Here is a 21,635-nt window from a genome sequence, read left to right on the forward strand (position 1 = left end):
GACCGATATTTTATGTATAAAAAAAGTTCGAACGTTCAAAAAATGTTGAGGTTCAGAAAAAAGATGAAATAATTTTCAGTGAAGTTTCTATCAAAATGCAGTGTCTAAACGTACTTTATTGCACTCTAATACATTTTCCAAAGTTTCAGCTCAATATTTTATTCACAAAAAAAGTTCTCAGGTTCAAAAAAACATTCAGTGAACTGAAAAACTGTGGTCGGTAATATAGGTATTTAGCTGTGTCACATGCCCTTAAAGGGATTTCAAAGAATTTTGTAGAGTTTCAAAAATATTTAAGATATTTGTCATAAACTTTGAAAATTAAATTAAATTTGAAAGAACTCCTAGCCATTTCAAACCTTTCTAGTTATTTTAAGGTATGTCGCCAGATTAAACGAGTTCGAAGATTGAAAAGTATTAAACGGTTTTGCTTACAGAACTTCAAGGAGTGAGTTTAAATTTATTTGAATTCCAGAGAATTTCAATGGATTTTAAGTGTCTTCGTCAGACTTAATAACAATATGCAGCAACAAATAACAAAAGAAAATCGAGAAAAACTTCTTGCCCAAAGAACTTTATTATCGAATAAAATTTTGGATAATTAAGATACGTTATTTGGGTAAAAATAATCTACTTTTTCATATTTTGCAATTAAAATTAATTTTTTAAATAATTTCTTTTGAAAAATGGACTTGCAATGTTTAAATAGTCGCAGAATGTGAAAAATACAAGGCAAAAAAAAACACAAAGTTACTTGCGGACGATGCCTTTGTTGAAGATCTCGAGCGCAGCCTCAAAATTCAACATCAAAACATACGTAAGAGACACTGTGTATTTAGTGGCTGTTCCGGATTTAACCGAACGATCGCCGCTAGTGTATAGACGAATTTATCCGGGACTTTTTTACCGTGGATTTTCGATCAGAGTCCGAGGTAATTTACAAAGCTAAAAGATACGTAAGGGCACGCGATTCTTTTCGTTTGTCAATTCGCTTCGCACTCGGTCACTTTTACAACTCAAAAAAGACACAAAGTTTAGGTTCTTTTTCATGTGTATGCTGATGACGTATTGCCTTCCTTGTACAACTTTTAGGACACACAAAGTGCTTTGTGTATCTTTTTCTGTTGTATTTTTCAACTTTTTCGACTTTTCTCATTTATAAACAATCGTTTTTTGCAATAAATATTAAGAATTAATAGATTTTATTTAAACAGATGCAGCTTTCTCTCACGTATCCAACGATACCAAAAACTCATTTTTCATAAAAATGTCACTTATGTATCTTTTTAGTTTGTACGGCAGAAATTATTTCAATAAATTTCGAAGGATTAGCACGGATTTTAAGACTTTAAAAAGGATTATATAGATTTCTAAATATTTTAAACAATTTTGAAAGATTTTATCGGTTTTCAGGAGATTAAAAATAATTCCTCGGATTTCAAAGAATTTCGAAACATATAATATTTTTACGTTTTTCAAATATGCTAAACGACGTGACGTCAAAGAATTTGGTAGAATTTCAAATATTTCAAGGGATTTCAATGAATCTCCAAGTATTTCAAAGAGGTTTGAGGATTTAAACGGGGTTTAAAGAAAATTGTAATCATTCAATTTAATTCCAAATATATTTAAGGGTATTTTCATCGATTTAAAAATATTTTGAAAGATCTCTTGGGATTTAAGAGATTACAAAAAGTTTTCATATGGATTTCATTAAATTTTAAAGTATTTGAAAGATATCAAAGGCTGATCGATCTATAATTGTTATATATTATGATTCTCTAAAGATTTTTCTATAATCCATTGGATTCTTTTGCAATCCAATGCAATTTTGTAAAATAATTAATTTAATGTTGTTAAAAGCTAAGACATGATACATGTTAATATGTTTACATTAGGATTGATTGTTTTACTTTTATTTGTGGTTATAATTATTAATTCCCGTCGGGAAATTTTACCATAGGTCCCCACGGAACACACAGCTATTTTCTTATTTCAGATGTGAAAATCTAATTATAAATCGAATTTGAATTTTGAAAAACTTGTAAAAAATCAATCGCCATTAGAAATGTTGATTTGATATTAAAAATGATTTCCCCCCTCAAATCGAAAACTGCTGATGATGCTAGTCTATATATATTTATTATGATCAGTGAAGTGCCTGATCTTGTGCCTTAGGATGCCTTTGACCTCGATGACCTATTACCGGTCGTGGGAGAATTCGGTCGCTATCAAAAGCAGTTGCTTTGGCTGGTCTGCCTGCCAGCATGTTTGCCCTGTGGCTTTTGTGCATTTAATCAACTTTTTATGGCGAACACGCCTCCCCATTGGTGCAAAGTTCCAGGACTCGAGGGGCTGGATCCAGTAAAGCGAAGACGTCTCGCAATCCCCACCAACCAGGTGTGAAAAGTATCATCTTTGGAAAAATACCAAAATGTCAATTTTAAGCCTATCGCAGCCCTATCTAGTGGTAGATTTTAATGATTGGATTCCCTAGCGGACCTTTAGTGAACGGAATGGTTACGCTATTGCGGGACCTAAAAGTGATAACATTGGGAATGTGCAGTAAGCCGAAATGCGCCGGGTTTGCTGCACACAGCTTTTAAATTCTTATTTTTAGCACATAAGTAATTACAAATAAATAAATATAAGAGTGTAAAAAGATTTAGAAAGTACTAGGTTCTATGTGAAATTGCAAATAAATGTGAAAAAATGAAAATATGCTCTAGCGGGCCCAGGGATACTTCTTCAATTTGGGTCACCCTACCGGACCTCGTGAATGGAACGGTTACACAATCGCGTCACCGTAAAATAACCACATAAGGGATGTTTCTTTCACTGGGGGCGCTAGAACACATTTTTATCCTGTTTTACATTTATTTACATAGAATTAAACACTCTTTTATCTTTTTACACATTTATATTTATTCATGTGTTAAATAATTACAAATTTTAAGATTTGTGCAATTACTTGATACACAATATTGTAGATCGGGTTGTCCAAACACATTTTTATTCCCAATTTTTTAACATCTGAATAAATACAAATACTTGAAGATAAATGTTTGAATAATTGAATTCTATGTGAAATTTAGAATAAATGTGGAAAAGGTTGAAAATGTTCCCTTGCGGGCCCAATGGACGGAACGATCACTATATGGTCACTTTACGGTCACGTAATTGCGTAACTGTTTTTTACGCGTGCCACTAGGGACTCAATTTCATAACAGGTCCATTCATGAAGTCCCAGTGGGCACAATATTTGGCGACGTCTTTACGACATCGTTACGACATCCTATGTCCATGTCGTTTCAGTGTCTTTGCGATATCGTAAAGACATCGTCAGATCATACGACTTATTTACGATATCGTAAAGACACCTTAATGACATGGACATAGGATGTCGCAAGGTTGTCGTAAAGATGTCGTAAAGACGTCGCCAAACTTTGTGCCCACTGGGGTGCGCTTGGGTTTCTAAGTAATCAGTAGATATTTCTCGTTCATTCCAAGTAAATAGTTTGATGTAGGTTCCATCTAGAAATATTGGTAGACCATATTCCTTAACCATACGTTTTGTTTTTAAAATTAAAATTAATATTAATCACATTACAAAAGTGGTCAAAATATTTAAAGATGTTGAATCAAGTGAGTACTGGGATCACAGCGATTCAGTAGCTGAATTTTATTTTATAGTTAAATTATATTTTATATTCACAATTTTATTTGAAAATTCATTTCTTCAACTATTCAACTATTTGGTTAAAAATGCAATATATATTTTGACCCGTAAAGACTCGTATGTCAATAAGGACGTTATTTATTTAAAACTACATAATTGATGTATCTTCCGGGTTCAGTTTCTTTAAAAAATTGAACTGGGATAGGGGGGAATTGAGGTTAGTTTCTTCTTTAAAGATTGATATCAGGGATGATTTATGACGATTTGGTTACGAATTTCTAAACTTGGATGAACGTTTGGCATTTAATTTCTAATTCTATAATTAAAATTATTGCTGCAATCCATGCGATTATAAGACCTTGACCACAGAAAGTGAATATGGATTCGATTTCCGCATTTAAATTCTCTATTCCACAGCAACTCCAAACTACACGTAGCCTGACACAAGAGCTAATCGATACTTTGGTACCTCGATGCGGATTCACTGCGTGATTGAAGCTCGTTATCAAAATGTTAGAAAAGTTTTAGAATCGACCGTACATTGCACTGAATTTAGAAGGCCAATTTTTACCAGTATTAACCCGAATCCGCCCAAATTTTTTGTTTGTTGAGATATTGTTGTGAAACTTTAAAGGGTTGTTACCTGATTTCTTAAATGCCTTAAAAAAATTCGGACTGGAGGGCCACTCTGGCATGTTACCTCGATTATATAAGACGGTGGTGCGCGAGCTTTAAGCTCAAAGAACGGCAGTAAATGCGATTTTCGTTTTACGTGTGAAGCGTAGCATATGTGGTACTGTGGTCGGATTCGGGTTAATATAGATTTTTTAAAATTGACACTGATAAACTGAGACTACAATTTTTTATTGTTTTCTTATATACTATAGGAATAGAACTGTTTCTTTTATTAAATATAACTTCCTTTTCATTTTTCTATTTAGCCTATAGTTTTTTTTAATTTTTGCATTTGAAATCAATCTTTGCTTCCAAGTTACTTTTGTCATTTTTGACTTTTTTAGTTCCGTTCAAAATTTACTCTTTATTAGTCATTTTTAAAATTAATTCATTGAACATTTGAAATATTAATAGTGAAGAATTTTAAATTAAAAATGTTGGAAATTTAGTCATTTACATTTTGAAGGTTTTAAATTTAAAAATTCTAAACAAAAACAGTTTAAGGTTGAATAATTACAAATCGAAATCGTTTGAAACCATTATGAGTTTGTAAAGAAATTAGAAATTGTACAATTTTAAATTATAAACAATCCTTTACGTGATAATTTCAGATGTAATTGTGTAAATACTATTGATGGTGTTCATGATATCTACTTCAGATTTAATTGGTTCTAAATTTTCACATTTGAAGTAGGAAATATTATAAATTAAATAATTTGGGATTTAAGTTTAACAATTATTACAATTTTAATTAATAGCGATAGAAATCGAAATTTTTTGAAATCTTATTCTTTTAACAATTGCATTTCATGCTTTCTTATAAATTATACAAAATATTTAAAGATTTTCACTAAGTACCTCACCTTGCATTTTTTTAACAGTTTATAAATTCGAGGAAAATAGTCACATTAATAGGAAAAACAAAGTTTAAAAAAATGAATCCAACGGTAAGCTATCGCTAATCTTGTTTTTTAAAACATTAACTGAATTTCTATTTGAATGAAATTTATTTAAAATAAGCTAGAAATAAGGTAGATAGATAGCTAGATATTAGTTCATTAGTTATTTAACCAATTGTTTCGTGTAAATTTAACCTTGTTTCAAGAAAAAAACATGTAAATGGACTTGATAATAATTTTATGAAAAATAACTATTAATGATGAAGATTGTATCAAAATCGCGATTTTTTTAAGGGATAGAAAAATCTCAAATAATTAGAGACTGAGCTATGATTTTATATAAATAGCAAATTAATCTTTTTCGAAATTTGTTATACTTCTATTTATAACTTGATTTGAGAGGTGGAAAAAAAGGCTTATTGGTAATTGTAACGAATTTCAGAAAAGAAGTCTAAGCGTTTTTATTAGAAAATTACCTAAATAAAATAATGTCCATAAAAACGCAATAATTAATAACTATATTTAAATAAGCGATGGACCTGTTTAGTACAGTTTATAAATGAAGATAAAGATTGAGTTATTTTGAGCTTGCCTATATGACTAGAACAACCTTAATATACATATTTATGCTACATGTTTAAAAAACTTAGTTTGTTAGTAACAGGGATCACAGTCTTTCCCGGATTCCCATGCGTCGTTTACCCCTTTTAAAATTACCTTCTTCTCGTATTCTCGACATACATCCCCTTTTTCCCCTTTTCTTTGGAATATACAATATTTGAAAATACAATATTTGAATTACGCGGGAAATCCTCTAAAATTAGAAAATGTACATAATAACTAGAAAAACCATTTTTTGCATGTATACAATTATTCTTTTAAAAAGAAGTATTACAGGATGAATACTTTTTAATCATACATATAAAAATTAAACAATTCAAAAAGGGAATGTTGAGCAGTTTCAATTTTTTAAATCTTATAAATAAAAATATGCAAATTTTTATTTCACTGAGTTCGAAATAAACTATTTAAGATTTAAATAAAAGTTTGAATCTACAATATTTTTTTTGCTGAATCTATACAAATTAAATATATTTGAAATTTAAATCATTGAAGGCGCTAAAATGTTAAGTATTTTTAACTTGAATTTAAGAGTATTGGATAGTGTAGTTTCAAATTTACATTCAAAGTATTAAATATATAGTAAGGAGTAAATGAAAAATCTCAGAAAAAACTACTGCCAGAATGTTTTTAAGCATAGTCAGATTGTTTAACAAATTTAGATTTTGTCGAACTTTCTTTAATTGATGTGAATAGATTTACAACGCTCTAAGCAGGGAGACCTCCCTATATTTGATAATGCTAAATGCAGTAGATAATTATTATTTAAGAGCACAAATCACAGAAAAGTAATTAATATTAGGTTTAATTTATGAATACTAATAGTGTCTTAACTATTAATTAAATTAAGTTAATTTACTCTACACATATCAGTTATTTTAATTAATGATTATCCACTGAAGGTTCCATCATCCACTGCACATTATTTAAAAATATAAAATTTTCCCTTTTTTGAGCTCCTTGTGAGCTGTGATCCCTGTGGTAAGTACAACTATTAAGCACTAGCTTGTGTTTATCTAAAGTTCTAATGTGTGTTTGAAATTTGTTTTAACATTTAAGTAAATGTTAAACAATAAAAGTACTGTTACTAATTTTACTATAAAAACAGGATGACAATGAAACATATAGTCAATGCACAAGGTACGATATCAATTGGACTGATCCAGCAATCAAAGCAATGGACCTGCTAACTCCTAATACTTCATGGCCGGTTGTACCATGTGATCATGGCTGGGAATATGACATGTCAGAAGTTTTATCTTCAATTGTCGTCGATGTAAGCATTATAATCATTTTAATGCTAAAAAGGGTGGTCTTTGGTCAGGGAAAACCTGGAAATCAGGAAAAAATTAGATATTTTGAAGAAAATCTGGCAAATATTAGGGAATATCTATAAGAGGCACTTTGAATGACTGTCTTTCTGAGGATATATTTTTAGTTGAAAATTTTATTATTTGGTTGCAAATTCAAAACTTCGTTTCAAATGACATCCTTTTTGGTTGAAGATTAAAATATTTTGATAGGAAGCTAACATTTCTGTTAAAGGTTCATATTTTTGTGTTTGAAATTCAACTTTTAGGGATCATCTCTTTTGAAAGAAATTTAAGCTTTTTTGGTAAAAATGGAATTGTTTGTTTGAAAATCTTCTTTCGTTGAGGATTGAACTATTATGTTTGAAAATTTATCTTTTTAAATAAAAATTCATCATTTTAGTTGAAAATTTATCTCTTTGGTTATAAATTCATTTCTTTTGGTTTAAAATTAATTTTTTGTACCTGAAAATTTAACTATTTCAGTTGAGGTCTTATGATTGTAGTTGACAATTAATTTCTTTCATTTAAAGTTCAAATTCAAGTATTTTGTTGCACACTCAACTATTTGGACAAAAAACTCGTTAAAAAAATTGTCTTATTCTCTGATGACAATACAGATTATTTGAAAAACTTGAAAAATTCGTCTGTTTGGATTTAAAATTCATCTATTTTCTTCTGAAAATTCAACTGTCTTCTAAAAAATGCAATTATTTGGTTTGGAAATTCAACTTTATAGGTTGAAAGTTTAACCAAATTTGGTTCAAAATTCAACTATTTTGTAAAAAATTGATACTATATTAAAAATATTACAAGACTACAATTCTGGTTTTAGAACATTAATGTTCAGCAAAGATGAAAAATTGGTCAGGAAATTTTGAAAATGAAATTTTGCGGCCATCTTGAAAAATTCTTACACTTCAAGGTTGTCTTATTTTTAATGTAATTGAATAATAATGTTTTGTACCCAAGGACTGAGAAACATTGCTAACTTAATTTTGATTTCTCGAAATATTTATAGTTTGACCTGGTTTGCGACAAAGCAATCTACCCAACACTTGGATTGGTTGCCCTCAATACTGGAGGCCCGATTGGAGTTTACCTTTTTGGAACATTAAACGATAGGTAATTATACAAAGTAAATATAAAAAATCTGTACTATTTAAAATATCCTTTCCATATAATATTGAAGAAATAATTTAACGAGGACAGTGTGTCTAGCGGATTGGTAAATCGGGAAAAATCCAGGAATTTTATCGGGAATTTTTTTTCTATCGCAAAATATACTTTTTTCTACTTTATATTCTTTTTATTGTTATGATACCATGAAAGTTCTTCGACAATCGCTTACATTTTTAAATGTTAATTATATGAGGGTTTATTTTTTTGTTTTTAAAAAGCTAGAAAGCTATCCAAAATATATATAGAGCTCGCGTCATGGGGCATCCGGCCATGATGAAACAAATTTTTAAATCGCAAATACATGCAGAACATACCAGCTTCTAAATAATGGGAAAATGTATCTGTCCACGATTTATTTCATTTTGACTTTAACGTTTAAAGATATCCTCTCATTTTATAGTATCATAAAATATTATAGAACATTATAGTAAAATTTATAAAAACTACTACACAAAACTAGTGATCATTATTTACTGCTATTTCGATTCAATTTTAATCAATCGGTTTTTCATTGTTCTAAAATATTCGTAAGTATACAATTAACTAAAAATTTAGTGCAGGTGCGTCACAAGAAATTTGCGTAATTTTTTGTTTATAATTTATAGAAAAGGTCAAAATTTTGGAAGTTGCACTAATTTCTGATTGGATACAAGTAATTTACTGAGATAATTTTAGAAAAAAAAGTTTATTGAAATAAATTTGTTTTCTAATTAAAACTGTAGCTTTTTCTCTTTAAGAGAATTGAAGTTCAAAATTAGGATTTCTAGTTTTTATATATGAAAATAAGCGATGCGTGTTATTTGAAATTGTGCCATCTATTTTGGCGATTTTCAACTCTTTTAATAGCAAAAAAGTGTTTACTACAATGCGAACGCGCGCCGGTGTTCTAAAAAATTGTTCTTACCAATAAAAAATTTAATTTTACTTTTTAATCTAAGGGTTGTTTAAGGAAAAAACCCATGCTTTCTTTCTAACTCAAAAAATAAATTTTTTAAGCGTCCTTCTATTAAAAGTTCAATTTATTGTTGACCTTCATTTCTGAAGGTCCAATATTTTTTTAAACTGGTTTCGACAATGGAAATTGTGTGAAAAATCTTTTCGAAACTATAGTGGGCAAAATTGTTCTCATCGTAATTAGAAGAAGAGTAAAAATTGCCAAATCAGATAATATTCTCAAAAATTATTCATCGCTTATTTTCACAAATGAAGAATCAAAATTCCACTCTACCTCAAAACTCTTAAAGGGAAAAACGCAGACTTTCTTTTAGGATTAAAAAATACAAAATTGCTTTTCAAAATAGTAAAATTTGTCCTTGACTTCCATTTTTTAATGTCAAATATTTTTTTTATTATTACGATCGATAGAAATGACATGAAAAAACCTACCGAAACTTAGTGAAATTATTTTATTGTCATTATAAAAGCTTAAAATCACCGAAATAGACCATATGCATGACAATTCCAAAATTTTCAACCTCGATAATTATTTTTTAAATTTCTTAAATTTAATTTTGATTTTTTAGTAGATACACTTAAGAGATTATGCCTTACATGCACATTATGTTAAATTTCCTATTTTTGTACGTTCATTTGGGACAAATTATAAGAACATACTTATCGAGCGGGGTTGAATCCACGAGAGGGGGTAGAATTCCATGAGTGGGGAGAGACGCCATCTTACGATGTGCCATTTGATTATGCGCACGAGAATTTTTGCCGACAAACTGTGTATGAAAATATAAACATGTGGGCGCTCCCATGTTTGTCGCGGGACATCAAAACGTGACGGACCTCCCCCCTCATTGCATCACCCCCGCAATGCCATGCCTAGTCCCTTGTTTCCTATGTCCATGGCCGGGAGGAAATGTCTAGTCCGGAAAAAGGCGGAAGTTTCAAGTTATAATCTATAATTATTAGACACTCTGAAGAAATAACCATAAATATTAATTTGTTAATCAGTTCTTTTCGTGAATAGAATAGGACGAAGACTCTCGTTTTTCTCCTGCTTGGCCACCTTGATAGCTGGTGGTATGCTAACATCGATATCAAACAGCTTCTGGACCTGGGCAGCTTGTCGAATGGTAGTAGGACTCACAATCCCAGCGATTTATCAAATCCCGTTCATAATTTGTAAGAATACCACTTCAATCTCTTCGAGGGGTTAATTACTCCTACAATCTGTTTCATATTTAATAACAATTTTACGGGATTTAAAATATTTCCAAACATATTCGAAGGTTTTAAGTGGTTTCAAAATACTTCATCAAATTTCGAGGGACTTCCACAGGTTTGAAAGATTTTGAAAGAATTTTGAGATATTTCAAAATCTTAAAGTATTAAGGGTTTCCATGCGATTTTTAACTATTTCAATGAATTTCACAAGATTTAAAGTATTATTTTTAATATCTAAGGATTTCAAGGTATTTAAGTGGTTTTTTTTCGTTTTTTTTTTGGAGAACTACAACATATAAGCTAAATTTCTATTTAAGAGATTTCAAATTATTTAAGATATTTGAACGGATTTCGCGAGATTTAAAGGATTTTGCTAAATTTCTAGGGATTTCAAAGAATTTTAGGGATTTATGCGGTTTTTTTCTGATAACTTTACTAATCAAGTTGAACTTAAATTATATTTGAGAGCTTTTCAAAAATTTCCAAGTATTGCTAAAGATTTCAAGGGACTTTAAGGTATTTTACGGCATTTGACCAGATTTAATGGATTCTGTTAAATTCCCAAGGATTTCCAGTGATATCCAAGATTTTTAGGAATTTAAACAGGTTTTTCAGAGAACTTGAATAACAAATTTTAATTTAAATTCTATTTAAGGGGTTTCAAATTATTTATAGTTTTTACATTGATTTTTACGGTTTTCAAATATTTTAAGGAATTTTAAAGAATTTTATGAGTTTTCCTAAGATTTCAAGGGATTTCTAGACAATTTGGATTCTCGGCGATTCCACATATTTCAATGGATTTTAAGATATCTCGAGAAATTTCACGAGATTTAAAGAATTTTGTCCATGGATTTCTAAGAATTTGAATTCTTTTAGAAAACTTGAATGACTAGGTTTAATACAATTTATATTCAAGGCATTTAAAAAATTTACACTACACGGAATAAGTGACATTTTATTTCAAGCAATTTTCACGGATTTCATCATTTTTAAAGGATTTGAAGGCCTTGTGATGAGAGAGTTACATGACCAGATTCCTCCCTTATCGACACTTTTTTATTTCCTAACTTATTTTCACACGAAGCGCTACATCGAGTTCAGAATTACGTATAATAAATAAGGAGCACTAAAAAAGGCCGGTCTGGTCCTAAATTTTAATAATTATGAAAAAAGCAACGAAAAATTGTTTACAAAAAAAAAACTTTTTTCATAATCATAGAAATTTATAACCAGCCTCACCTTTCTTAGCGCTTCTTCTTTAATATCTCAAATTTTGAACTTGATGTAGTGCTCCCTGTGAAAAAAAGTTAGGAAATAAAAAAAGTGTTGGTAAGGTAGGAATCTGGTCACGTGACCTACTCATCACATGACCTTAAAGAGTTTCAAGAGTTTTAAAGGATTTTAAAGATTCTAAGTTACATTGAAAGATTAGAAAAAATTTCAAGAGACATAACAAATTTCAAAGGGTATCAACGAATTTGGTAGGATATTCCAGTAATTTAAGGAATTTCACAAGATTAAGATTTACAGGACCTTTAATTATTTGAAAGCTTTTGTAATATTTGACAAATTTGAATGCATTTCAGCAGATTTGAACATAGTTCAAAAATGTTAAGGGATTTAAACTTTTTTTAAATGCATAAAGGGATTTCAAGAAATTTGAAAAAGTTTTCATGGATTTCAATGAAATTTTTAGCGATTAGGATACCAATGGAGTTCAGAGATTTTTGCTGACTTGTGTCTTCATGAGCGATTATTGAATATTTCCATATTAAAAAACTAAATTGTGTTTAATTGAAAATGGCTAAATTAATAAAAAAATAAGTAATTTAATTAATTAACAACTTTATTTGTAAGTTCTAATACTTAAAATATGCGAATATATCAGAAAATGGTTACTAACAATTCACTGGCTACAAGCCCTAAACAATATAAATAATTAGTTGTTTATCTTAAAATACCTTATGCCTTAGAATCCAATGAGGATTTGATTACTATTAAAACCTTTGAAACCTTTCAATATTTCCTGAAATGCCTTAAATTCTTCTGAACGTTCATAAAATCATATAAATTTATATGAAACACCACAAAATCCATCAAAATAATTTCAAATACTTGACAATCAACTGAAAAATTTTGAATACTAGTGAAATCTCATAAATTTTTTTTAAACCCCTTGAAATCAGTTAAAATTCCCCAAAAATCTGTTGAAGTTACTTGAAATCCTTAAAGACCCACTGATATCTTTAAAAATATTTTGTAATCCCTTTAAATTTTCCAGAAATCTAAATATTTACAAAAAATTATGAATCAACATAAAAATTGTTTGGACAAATTTTTCTAAAATTAAAAGATAAATTCTCTCTTATTTCCTCAGTTCAAAATGGAGAATTTTCCAATTATAAACCTTTAAAATTGAATTTAGCGAAGAACTGTTGATATTAATACTTTTTCGTACTCAAACCCTTGAAAATTTCTATTACTGTACGTAAATTTAATCCTTTAGAAATTAATCATTTTGAAATTGTCAATTATTCTTTTCGAAATTTAAACATTTCAATTTTAATCGCAAAATTTAAACTACTTAAATTATTCGAAATAAATTCAAATCGTTTAGAAATTAACTATTTTAAATGTTCAATTACACTTCGAAATTCAACCATTTCAATTTTAATAGAAAAATTTAAACCTCTGATAGGGAAAAATTGAAAATTTAGCATCTAAAATGTAAATTTAGAATTCTAAAATCGTATCTATTAAAAATCAAAGAAATTATTCAACAGACAATTTTTTTCGGAGTTTGACTTTTTGAACTTTTTGGAACATTTTTCAAGTAAATAAACTTCAACATTCAATGCCCTCTTCTAAGATCTGCTAATTTTTAAGGGTTAATTTTGAGAAATTATTACTGTTTTAATTTTGTATTGTTTTGAATTTATTTTACGGGCATTAAATGCAAAAAATTTTAATTACAAATCCTTTGATCTAAAAGGTGTCTTTCAATTTCATTCTCTATGACTCAAAATTAAACCAAACAATTTAAAATATTCATATATAAAATTAATTAATTAATTAGAAACTGACTATCAAAGATTTTGATGTGAAATTTTGTAATTTTGAAATATTTTAAAATGAAAGGGCTCTGGCATTTCGAACCAAATATTTTCAAACTTAAGCATTTGAAGCAAAAAAAAACTTTAGTTGCAAGCCTTTCAGATTAAACTGTTTTAGAAATGCACATCAAATACTATAATTTGTAATTTAAATTATAAATATTTTAAAGATGATAAATATATTATTAATAAGTTTCATATCATGTAGTATCATGTGACTTTCAAAGTGATTGGATAGAGTTTTTTTTACAAGAAATTGGAAGTTTTGTAATTTCTATGATAAATTTTTCATAATTAATAGAATTTTTTCCATCTCTTGCAATCTTAGAATCTAGCATTCATAGAAAATCGGAGTAATTAACCCTTCGATATTCTTCTAGCTTTTACACTACGAGATTGCAAATTTGGATTTCATTACTCTGATTGTTCCTTGCAGCATTAGAATTAGTTGGACCAAATTATCGATCCTTCGTCACCGTCTTGACTTGTTCCTTCTACACTATGGGTTTATGTATGTTAGCTGGTGTAACTTACTTGGTGCGAGATTGGAGAACATTGGCAATTGTTACGAGTGCACCATTTCTTATGTACTTCTTTTATTGGTGGTCAGTTTTTACGTTTGATTATTTCTTATTCAAATACACTGGAACCTGGGTTTGTGTACATTTTTGGGCAAGGTACGCAGTTTCCATCGACAAAAATCCAGGAACTGGGAGGGCCGCATGACTAATTTCTGTTTGATTTGGATGCATGACGCAACCTTATGCAACTAACGCACTGAGAATTCTAGAAATGCATTCTAGGAATGCAAAAATCTAGTTTAATGAAAGTCAGGTTCCTGTGTAACTAAAACTTATTCCAAATTATAATAGTAGACGCATCTGCTCTGGAATTAAGTTTTTAAAAAATCTCCTTTTACCATGACTATGCGGTAACGGGTATATAGGTTTCTTCCAGAATCACCAAGGTGGCTTTTAGCGAAAGGGCGTCTCAGTGAAGCAAACGAAATCCTGAAAACTCTGGCAAAAGTAAACGGAAAAGAACTTCCGGAATCGTTTACTCAAAGGCTGCGTCAAAGGATGACGATGAAGAGGACGAAAAGCGAAGAAGAAAGACTCCGGACTGGGCCTGGAGTCCTGTCGCTTTTTAAAACTCCTAATATGCGACTGAAGACGTGTCTAATAACTCTCAATTGGTAAGGTTAATAAGGTTCGCCGTAAGTCAGGGAAAACCTCTGAAAATTAATGGTCAGAGAAAATGGAAAATTGGTCAGGGAAAGTTAGGGAATTTTGAAACTTAAGTTTTGCGGCCATTCTGGCAGAGTATTATTCTTAGTCATTTGTTTAACTTGTATTTCTATTTTTTATTTGTTTTTTTCGGTTCCTTTCTCCTGAAGATTATATGTTTAGTAAAAAAAACTTACTATTTCGTTGAAAATCCTATTCAAACGTTATCCTTTTTGATTGAAAATTTAACTGTTTTGTCGAAAATTCGTCTTTTTGGTTTCAAAATTCATCTCATTTGGTTGAGATGTATTCTTTTTTGGTTAAAATTGCAACTTTTTGGTTAAAAATTATTCTGTTTTGGTTGAGGGTTCAAATATTTTGTTTGAAAATGTAACTGCTTGGTCGAAGGTTGAACCACTTTATTAGAAAATAATTTTTTTGTTGAAAATTGATCATTTTAGCTGAAAATTCACCTCCTTATTTGAAAATCGGTTTTTTCTAGTTTTTTTTTTATATGACGGGACATACCTCAATAAAACCTTTTAAAATTTCTAACACCAAAAACCTGCTGATTAATTGTATTAACTGAAAATGTAACTATGCCAGTCGCAAATTTATTACTACTTGCATGAAATGTATCTTCTATGGAAAATGTCACTTACTAGTTTTCGCCGTTAGATAGAAAATCATGAGTTTAAAATTCCTCTTTTTGATTTTGAAAATTTAACTATTTTGTTGAAATTTTTTTTTGTTTGTTAAATTTTCTATTTGGTAAAAGTTCTTCTCTTTGGTTTAAAATTTAATAATTTTCTTGAAAATTCGTTGTTTCTTTGGTTTGTAATTAATTTTTTAAGCTAACAAGGTTTTCGTAGAAAACTAATCATAGTAGTTGAAGTTTCCTCTTTTTTGCTTAAAATTACAACTGTTTGGTTGAATATTACCTTTTTTGATGAAAATTCATATTTTTTTATCAAAGAAAGTTCAGAAATTTGAATGATTTTTTATTTTTCCTTATTTGAACATTGTTTTTTGTTTAAAATATTCCTTTTTTTGTAAGAAAATTCAACTTCTGGTTTGAAAATGCAACGTTTTTTGGTTGAAGTTTAATATTTTTGGATTCAGAACTCGATCATTTGGTTGAAAATTCCTCTTTGTAATTTTGTTGATCATGAGTCAATTTCGACAAAAATTCGTCCTTTTGGATTTATAATTCATTTTCGTTTTGAAAACGCAATCGTTTTTGGTTGAAGTTTAATCTTTTTTGTTAAACATTCGGCCATTTGTCTGAAAATTCCACTATTTTTTTTAAATCTAATTATTTTGTCATCTATTTTTTTGTTATCTGTTTAGACAGAAGATAATTTCTTTTTTTATTGAAAATTCATTTTTTGAATGCGTTGTTTTCGGTTGAAGTTAAATTTTATTTGAAATTATACTACTTGATTGAATATTCAAATATTATGTTAACAATTCAACTATGTTATTGAAAAATTAATTGTTTAATTAAAAAGTCATCTTTTGGGCCCAAAGTTAAAATGTTTTGTTGAAAAATTATTCATTTAATTGTTTTTTTTTTAAATTTTATTATTTTGCTCCAAATTGTTTTTTTCTTCTCGAAAATTCAACTGTTTTGTTAAACATTAATCTATTTGACAGTACATTCATACTTTTGGATTGAAAATTCATTCTTTTTTGTGGAAAATGTTGGTTGAAGTTTAAATCTTTTTGTTTGAAAAATCGACTATTTGGTTGAAAATTCAATGATTGCATTGAAAAAAAATATTTTTTAAGAAGTTACCTTTTTTGTTTCGAAGTGTAACTGTTTTGTTAAAATAAATAACTAGGTTTTCCTTTTAAATTTGAAATTGTTTTATTCCGTTTATAAAAGATTCTATATTAAGAATGTTACAAGATTAAAGTTCTAGTCTTTGGGTATTAATTGTCAGGGTGAGGGAATTTGTAAAATAAATTTTTTCTGCTGCCTTGCTTTTTAATGTTTTTAGTTCAACTTTCAAGAACTTGATGTTCAATGTTTATTCAAAAAATCTTCATTGACCTTGTCGACCTTACCTCCAGGTTTGCCAATAATATGGTATACGTTGGGTTATCATATTATGGACCAGCCCTTGGCAATGAAGAGCACCTCAGCTTCTTCTTTTCTTCTCTGGCTGAAATTCCTAGCTACTTTGCTTGTCTGATAGTCATGGATCGATGGGGTCGCAGATGGCCTCTTTGTTTCTGCATGGTAACCGCTGGAATATCTTGCGTGGGAACTGTCCTGTTATCTTCTGGTAAGAATTTTCAATCATCTTCAACAGCCAAAGAATGAACACCAGATCACAGATTCTATCAGCAGAAATCCAATTCAGATCAAAGGCCTCCTGATTCTTTCTTTCAGATGCTGTCGTAGCGACCTTGGTCCTTTTTCTCATATCGAAATCTGCGATATCAGCCTCTTTTCTCATCATTTATCCATTCGCGGGTGAACTTTACCCTACTCAGGTTCGAGGAGTCGCCATCGGATTTTCTGCCTACATCAGTGGTCTTGGACTCATTATTATTCCCTTCATCACATATCTGGTGAGAATTAATCTACTGTATAGGCCTTGGAATTATTTAAGAAATTGAAAATAGTGAAAATCCCATCAGAGGAGTTAATTACTCGAATTTTTTGTTACACTAGATTACAGGATTGCATGAGACTGCAATTTGTTTGAAACAAGAAAACCTGGAAATCTGCTTCAATTTTTCACGAAAACCTTGAATTAGGTTAAGGGGCTAGTACACAAATAATTTTTCAAAAAATCCAAAAAAATTTTGTCTCATTTTTGGTCACTACATGCACCTAAAAATAGGATAGAAACCAACATTTGTCTCAAAACGTGCTGAAAGTGTCTGAAAACCGAAATACGCCGCGAGGCCCCCCGAAGCACTCGTAACGCACGGTGTGCATGAACAAACTTTTAATGTAAGGTCGGGCTCCGTGAACTCGATCTGGCGCCGCGAGATCGAAAAAACGTGTCCTGAAAAACGAATTTAACAATTCTTTAGTACTTATCCGGTAGTATTAGTGCGGGGTTTTTAGTCATTTGGATCCGTTTTCAGCGACCCTGAAAACTCCCGAGTAGCAAACATCAAGCAAATCGGATTAATTTTCATATACTTCGTCCGCCATATTGAATCCGCCATTTAAAATTTTTCAATTCTGAGGTTCGATTCGTTTTCAGCGACCCAGAAAACCCCCCAAGTAGCAAACATGTAGCATATCGTATCAATTTTCATATATTTCGTCCGCCATAGTGCATCCGCCATTTTGAATTTTGCAATTTTGACGTCGGGTTCGTTTTCAGCGTCCCGAAAACCCAAGATTACCGAGCTTCACTGTTCTAGTCCCCATAAACTTCCCATAACTACATTTATTCTGTGTATCATATATGATACGCTGTGCTTCGAAGAATTAATTTTTGAACGCGTTTTTCTCGAAACAGTGTTTTTTAAGGTGGCGGCCACGATTCCGGCCGATCTACTGGGCCGATTTGTCTCAAACTTGCAGGAAATTTTGATAAGGTGTACCGCTATCGTATGACCCTGGATCATAATTCTTCATTAACATTTAACAACTTTTTTAAACAATTTGCTTGGCAAAAAACGGTCAAAAACACGAAAACTTCTACCATTAATTCATTTTTTTAAAATATTTTTTAATAATTGAGGTTCATCCGATACCCACGCATGTGCTTTTTAAGAATCTTTTTGGATTTTGTGTTTCGGATAAGCCAAAGTGGAGTTATCGTGGCCGACGAATGAAAATCGATTTTTTTCGGGCTGGCGTATCTCCGCGGGAAGTCATGAAAATAGATTTAAAAAATTTTTTTACATTTAAAAATATATACTATAATATGCTGAGAAACCCACTTTTATGTAATAAAGTCTACCACCAAAAAATAATTGTTGAAAAAGGGTCTTTATTTGTGTACTAGCCCCTTAACAAATTTTTTTAAAAAGTTATTTTATTGAAATGGGAAAAGTAATTTCAATCTTTTCAGTCTATTATGAGAGAAACATCTAGTTCAGAAGAAATCTTTGCTACTGAAAAGTTTGTTATTTATCAAGATATAATTTATCTTTTACTCATTGCAGAATAAATAAAGGGATTTCTAGGCAATTTTTGTATACTTTACCCATTATTTGATAGATTACTATAAACAGATGTTAATATTGTGGATAATTCTATAATTTGGAATTGCGTCTCCGCTAATATAGAATGTTAAAGTATACATTTCTTTGAGATATTCAACTTATAAAATATAAAAATTATTAGTTGAAACTTTCGATATTAATTCCGTTTCAGAATTAGAATGAGCCATGGCCATATAACGGATTTTTCAAAGGTTTTACCACTCAGTTTTTTAATGTACACGAGATTAAAAAATATTTAAAAGGATTTTGAACATTTTGCAAAGATTTAAAAAAAGCGTGTACAGTACACTAGGTTTTAAAGATTTAAAAATATTTTTAAGAATTTAAACGATTTCAAAACGTTTCAAAACATTTGAAAAGATTTCACTAAAATTATAAAGATTTTATACAAATTTCATGAAGATTTCAAAAGAATACAAGAAATTCCAAAAATATTTCAAAAGATTTCGAAGAATTTGAGGAGCTTTAAGAATATCTCAGTGATTTCAAATGAATACACAATATTTCATCACAATTGGTATAAATAATACAAAAGATCGAAGGAATTAATGTGCAAAGTAGTGAAACTACAAAAGAAGGATTTATTTTAGGCCACTCATAATCTCTTATGGAACTACACAAAAATAGCGATTCAGGACAAATAGAATTTACACAGCACAAATCTGTGAACTCCGTTTACATCTTTAAAATTTCTTAAAATTTGAATTAAATTTCATATGAAAATCATTCAAATTTTTTAAAATATATTGAAATCCACTGAATGTTGCAAAATCCCCCAAAATCTTAAAAATGATGAAAGGTGCAATCCATGACTTGTTGAAACCTGTACAAATTCTTTGTAACGAAATTTAATTTATTCCTTAGAGTATAAATCATTTGAAAATCTCTTGAATATAAATTAAAATAAACTTAATTCATTAAATTTCTCTAGAAAAACTTTTAAATCCCTCAAAATCTTTTAAATTCCTTCAAATCCTTGCAGATTTAATAAAATTCTTTGAATATTGTAAAATTTCACAAAATGCTTAAAAATTTCTAGAAATCTGTGAAATCGTTCAGAATCCCTTGAAAGTCAATGAAGTTTTATGTATTTTCGAAAATTTCCAGAAATCCCTTAAAATCTTTGGAAATTATACAACATTCTTTGAGATCCCTTGGCATGTTTAAAACCTGTGAAACAATTTAAAATTATTTGAAATATTTATAATCCCATAACATACCTTTAAAAAGCCTTAAAAACTCCAGACATATTTGAAAATCTTTAAAATCCTCAGAAATTGCTGTGAGATCTGACGAAATCGCTTAAAAGCCATAAAGATTTTCCTGAATTCGAACTAAATTAAACTTATTCATTCAAATACTCTTAAAAGCCATGTAAGTTCCTCTAAATCTCCGAAATCCTTTAATCTCGTGAAATTTCTCGAAATTCCTAAAAACCCCTTGAAATCTTTGAATAGCTAGAAACCCCTTCAAATTTAATTTAATTTATTTTCTAAATTTCGCGGGAAATATCTTGAAATCGTTGAAAATCTTCTGAAATTCTTTTAAATACCTTGTAATTTGTTCAATCTCTTGAAATCCTTTGGAATCCCTTAAAATCCCCGTATATGTTTGAAAATTTTTTAAATCCTCTAAACTCCCTTGAAATGTTTCGAAAATCCTTGAAATCCCTGGAAATATTTTTTAAGCTCTTGAAAACCGATTAAAGTTTTTTAAATCAATTTAAATATTCCGAAAACCCTTAAAAGGCTTAAAATCAGTATTTTCTCAAAAATTTGTTGAAATTATTTGAAATCCCTTAAAACATCTTGATATGTTTATAAACATTCAATATGTTAACATTTTTCAATTTCTATACTGATTTTCTTATAATAATATTCTGTAACGATTTTTCAAGAACCGCGATAAAAAAGGACAAGAAATTCGTCATAGGAAATCGTTAGATGTGGTACATAACCTATTAACCTTTTAGTCATTTAGTATTCGTTCATTTTTAAACAAAGATGGTGGATTTAATTGCAGACTAAATACGTGAGATTAACATGCAAAAATTGCAGTGCAAATTAAAAAAAAAATCTAATCTCTAATTTTGCAACTTTAGGAATTCCAATTCCTTTTAATCCTTTTGAATCCTTTTTTCATTTTCTGGGCAAAACATATAATTCAAGGGATAAAATCTTGGACTTCATCATAGAGGTCAAAGCCTTTCCCATTCAGTTCCTTTTTAAAAAACTAAAAAAAAAACAGCAAAATCAACTTTTAAATTGTGGAAATTCTGATTCTACATTAAAACTTGCATTAGAAACTCACGGAGTAATCGCAATACTGATTCTTGCAGCGTTAAAAACTTAAAAAAATAAAATACCTGTCATTTACATGGGCCGAATGCGACTTCAAGTGCATCTTCTTTTAGTAGCAGTTAAGGGCATGGGATACTTACAGTTTTCCCGGCATTTTTTCCACAAAAATGAAAATTTTTAAAAACTGAATTCGGAGATGCTATAAAATATCATAACGGACGTCCCCGGACTCTTTTTTGAGGGATAATTACAAAA

At 29.6% G+C, this 21,635-nt stretch overlaps 1 protein-coding gene across 1 annotated transcript in view; it reads left to right on the forward strand.

The window, feature by feature from the left end:
* The window catches only part of LOC117167758 (carcinine transporter), a 27,187-nt gene that overhangs the window by 2,840 nt on the left and 2,712 nt on the right, over nt 1–21,635 (forward strand). The window contains exons 2-9 of the mRNA XM_033352923.1: nt 2,179–2,400; nt 6,983–7,150; nt 8,206–8,309; nt 10,342–10,496; nt 14,091–14,259; nt 14,601–14,849; nt 16,957–17,171; nt 17,279–17,460. Coding sequence (XP_033208814.1) covers nt 2,179–2,400; nt 6,983–7,150; nt 8,206–8,309; nt 10,342–10,496; nt 14,091–14,259; nt 14,601–14,849; nt 16,957–17,171; nt 17,279–17,460 — 1,464 coding nt within the window. The remainder of the gene's footprint in view (nt 1–2,178; nt 2,401–6,982; nt 7,151–8,205; nt 8,310–10,341; nt 10,497–14,090; nt 14,260–14,600; nt 14,850–16,956; nt 17,172–17,278; nt 17,461–21,635) is intronic.

This window comes from Belonocnema kinseyi, chromosome 2 (genome assembly GCF_010883055.1).
Source record: "Belonocnema kinseyi isolate 2016_QV_RU_SX_M_011 chromosome 2, B_treatae_v1, whole genome shotgun sequence".
NCBI classification, from domain to species: Eukaryota; Metazoa; Arthropoda; class Insecta; order Hymenoptera; family Cynipidae; genus Belonocnema; species Belonocnema kinseyi.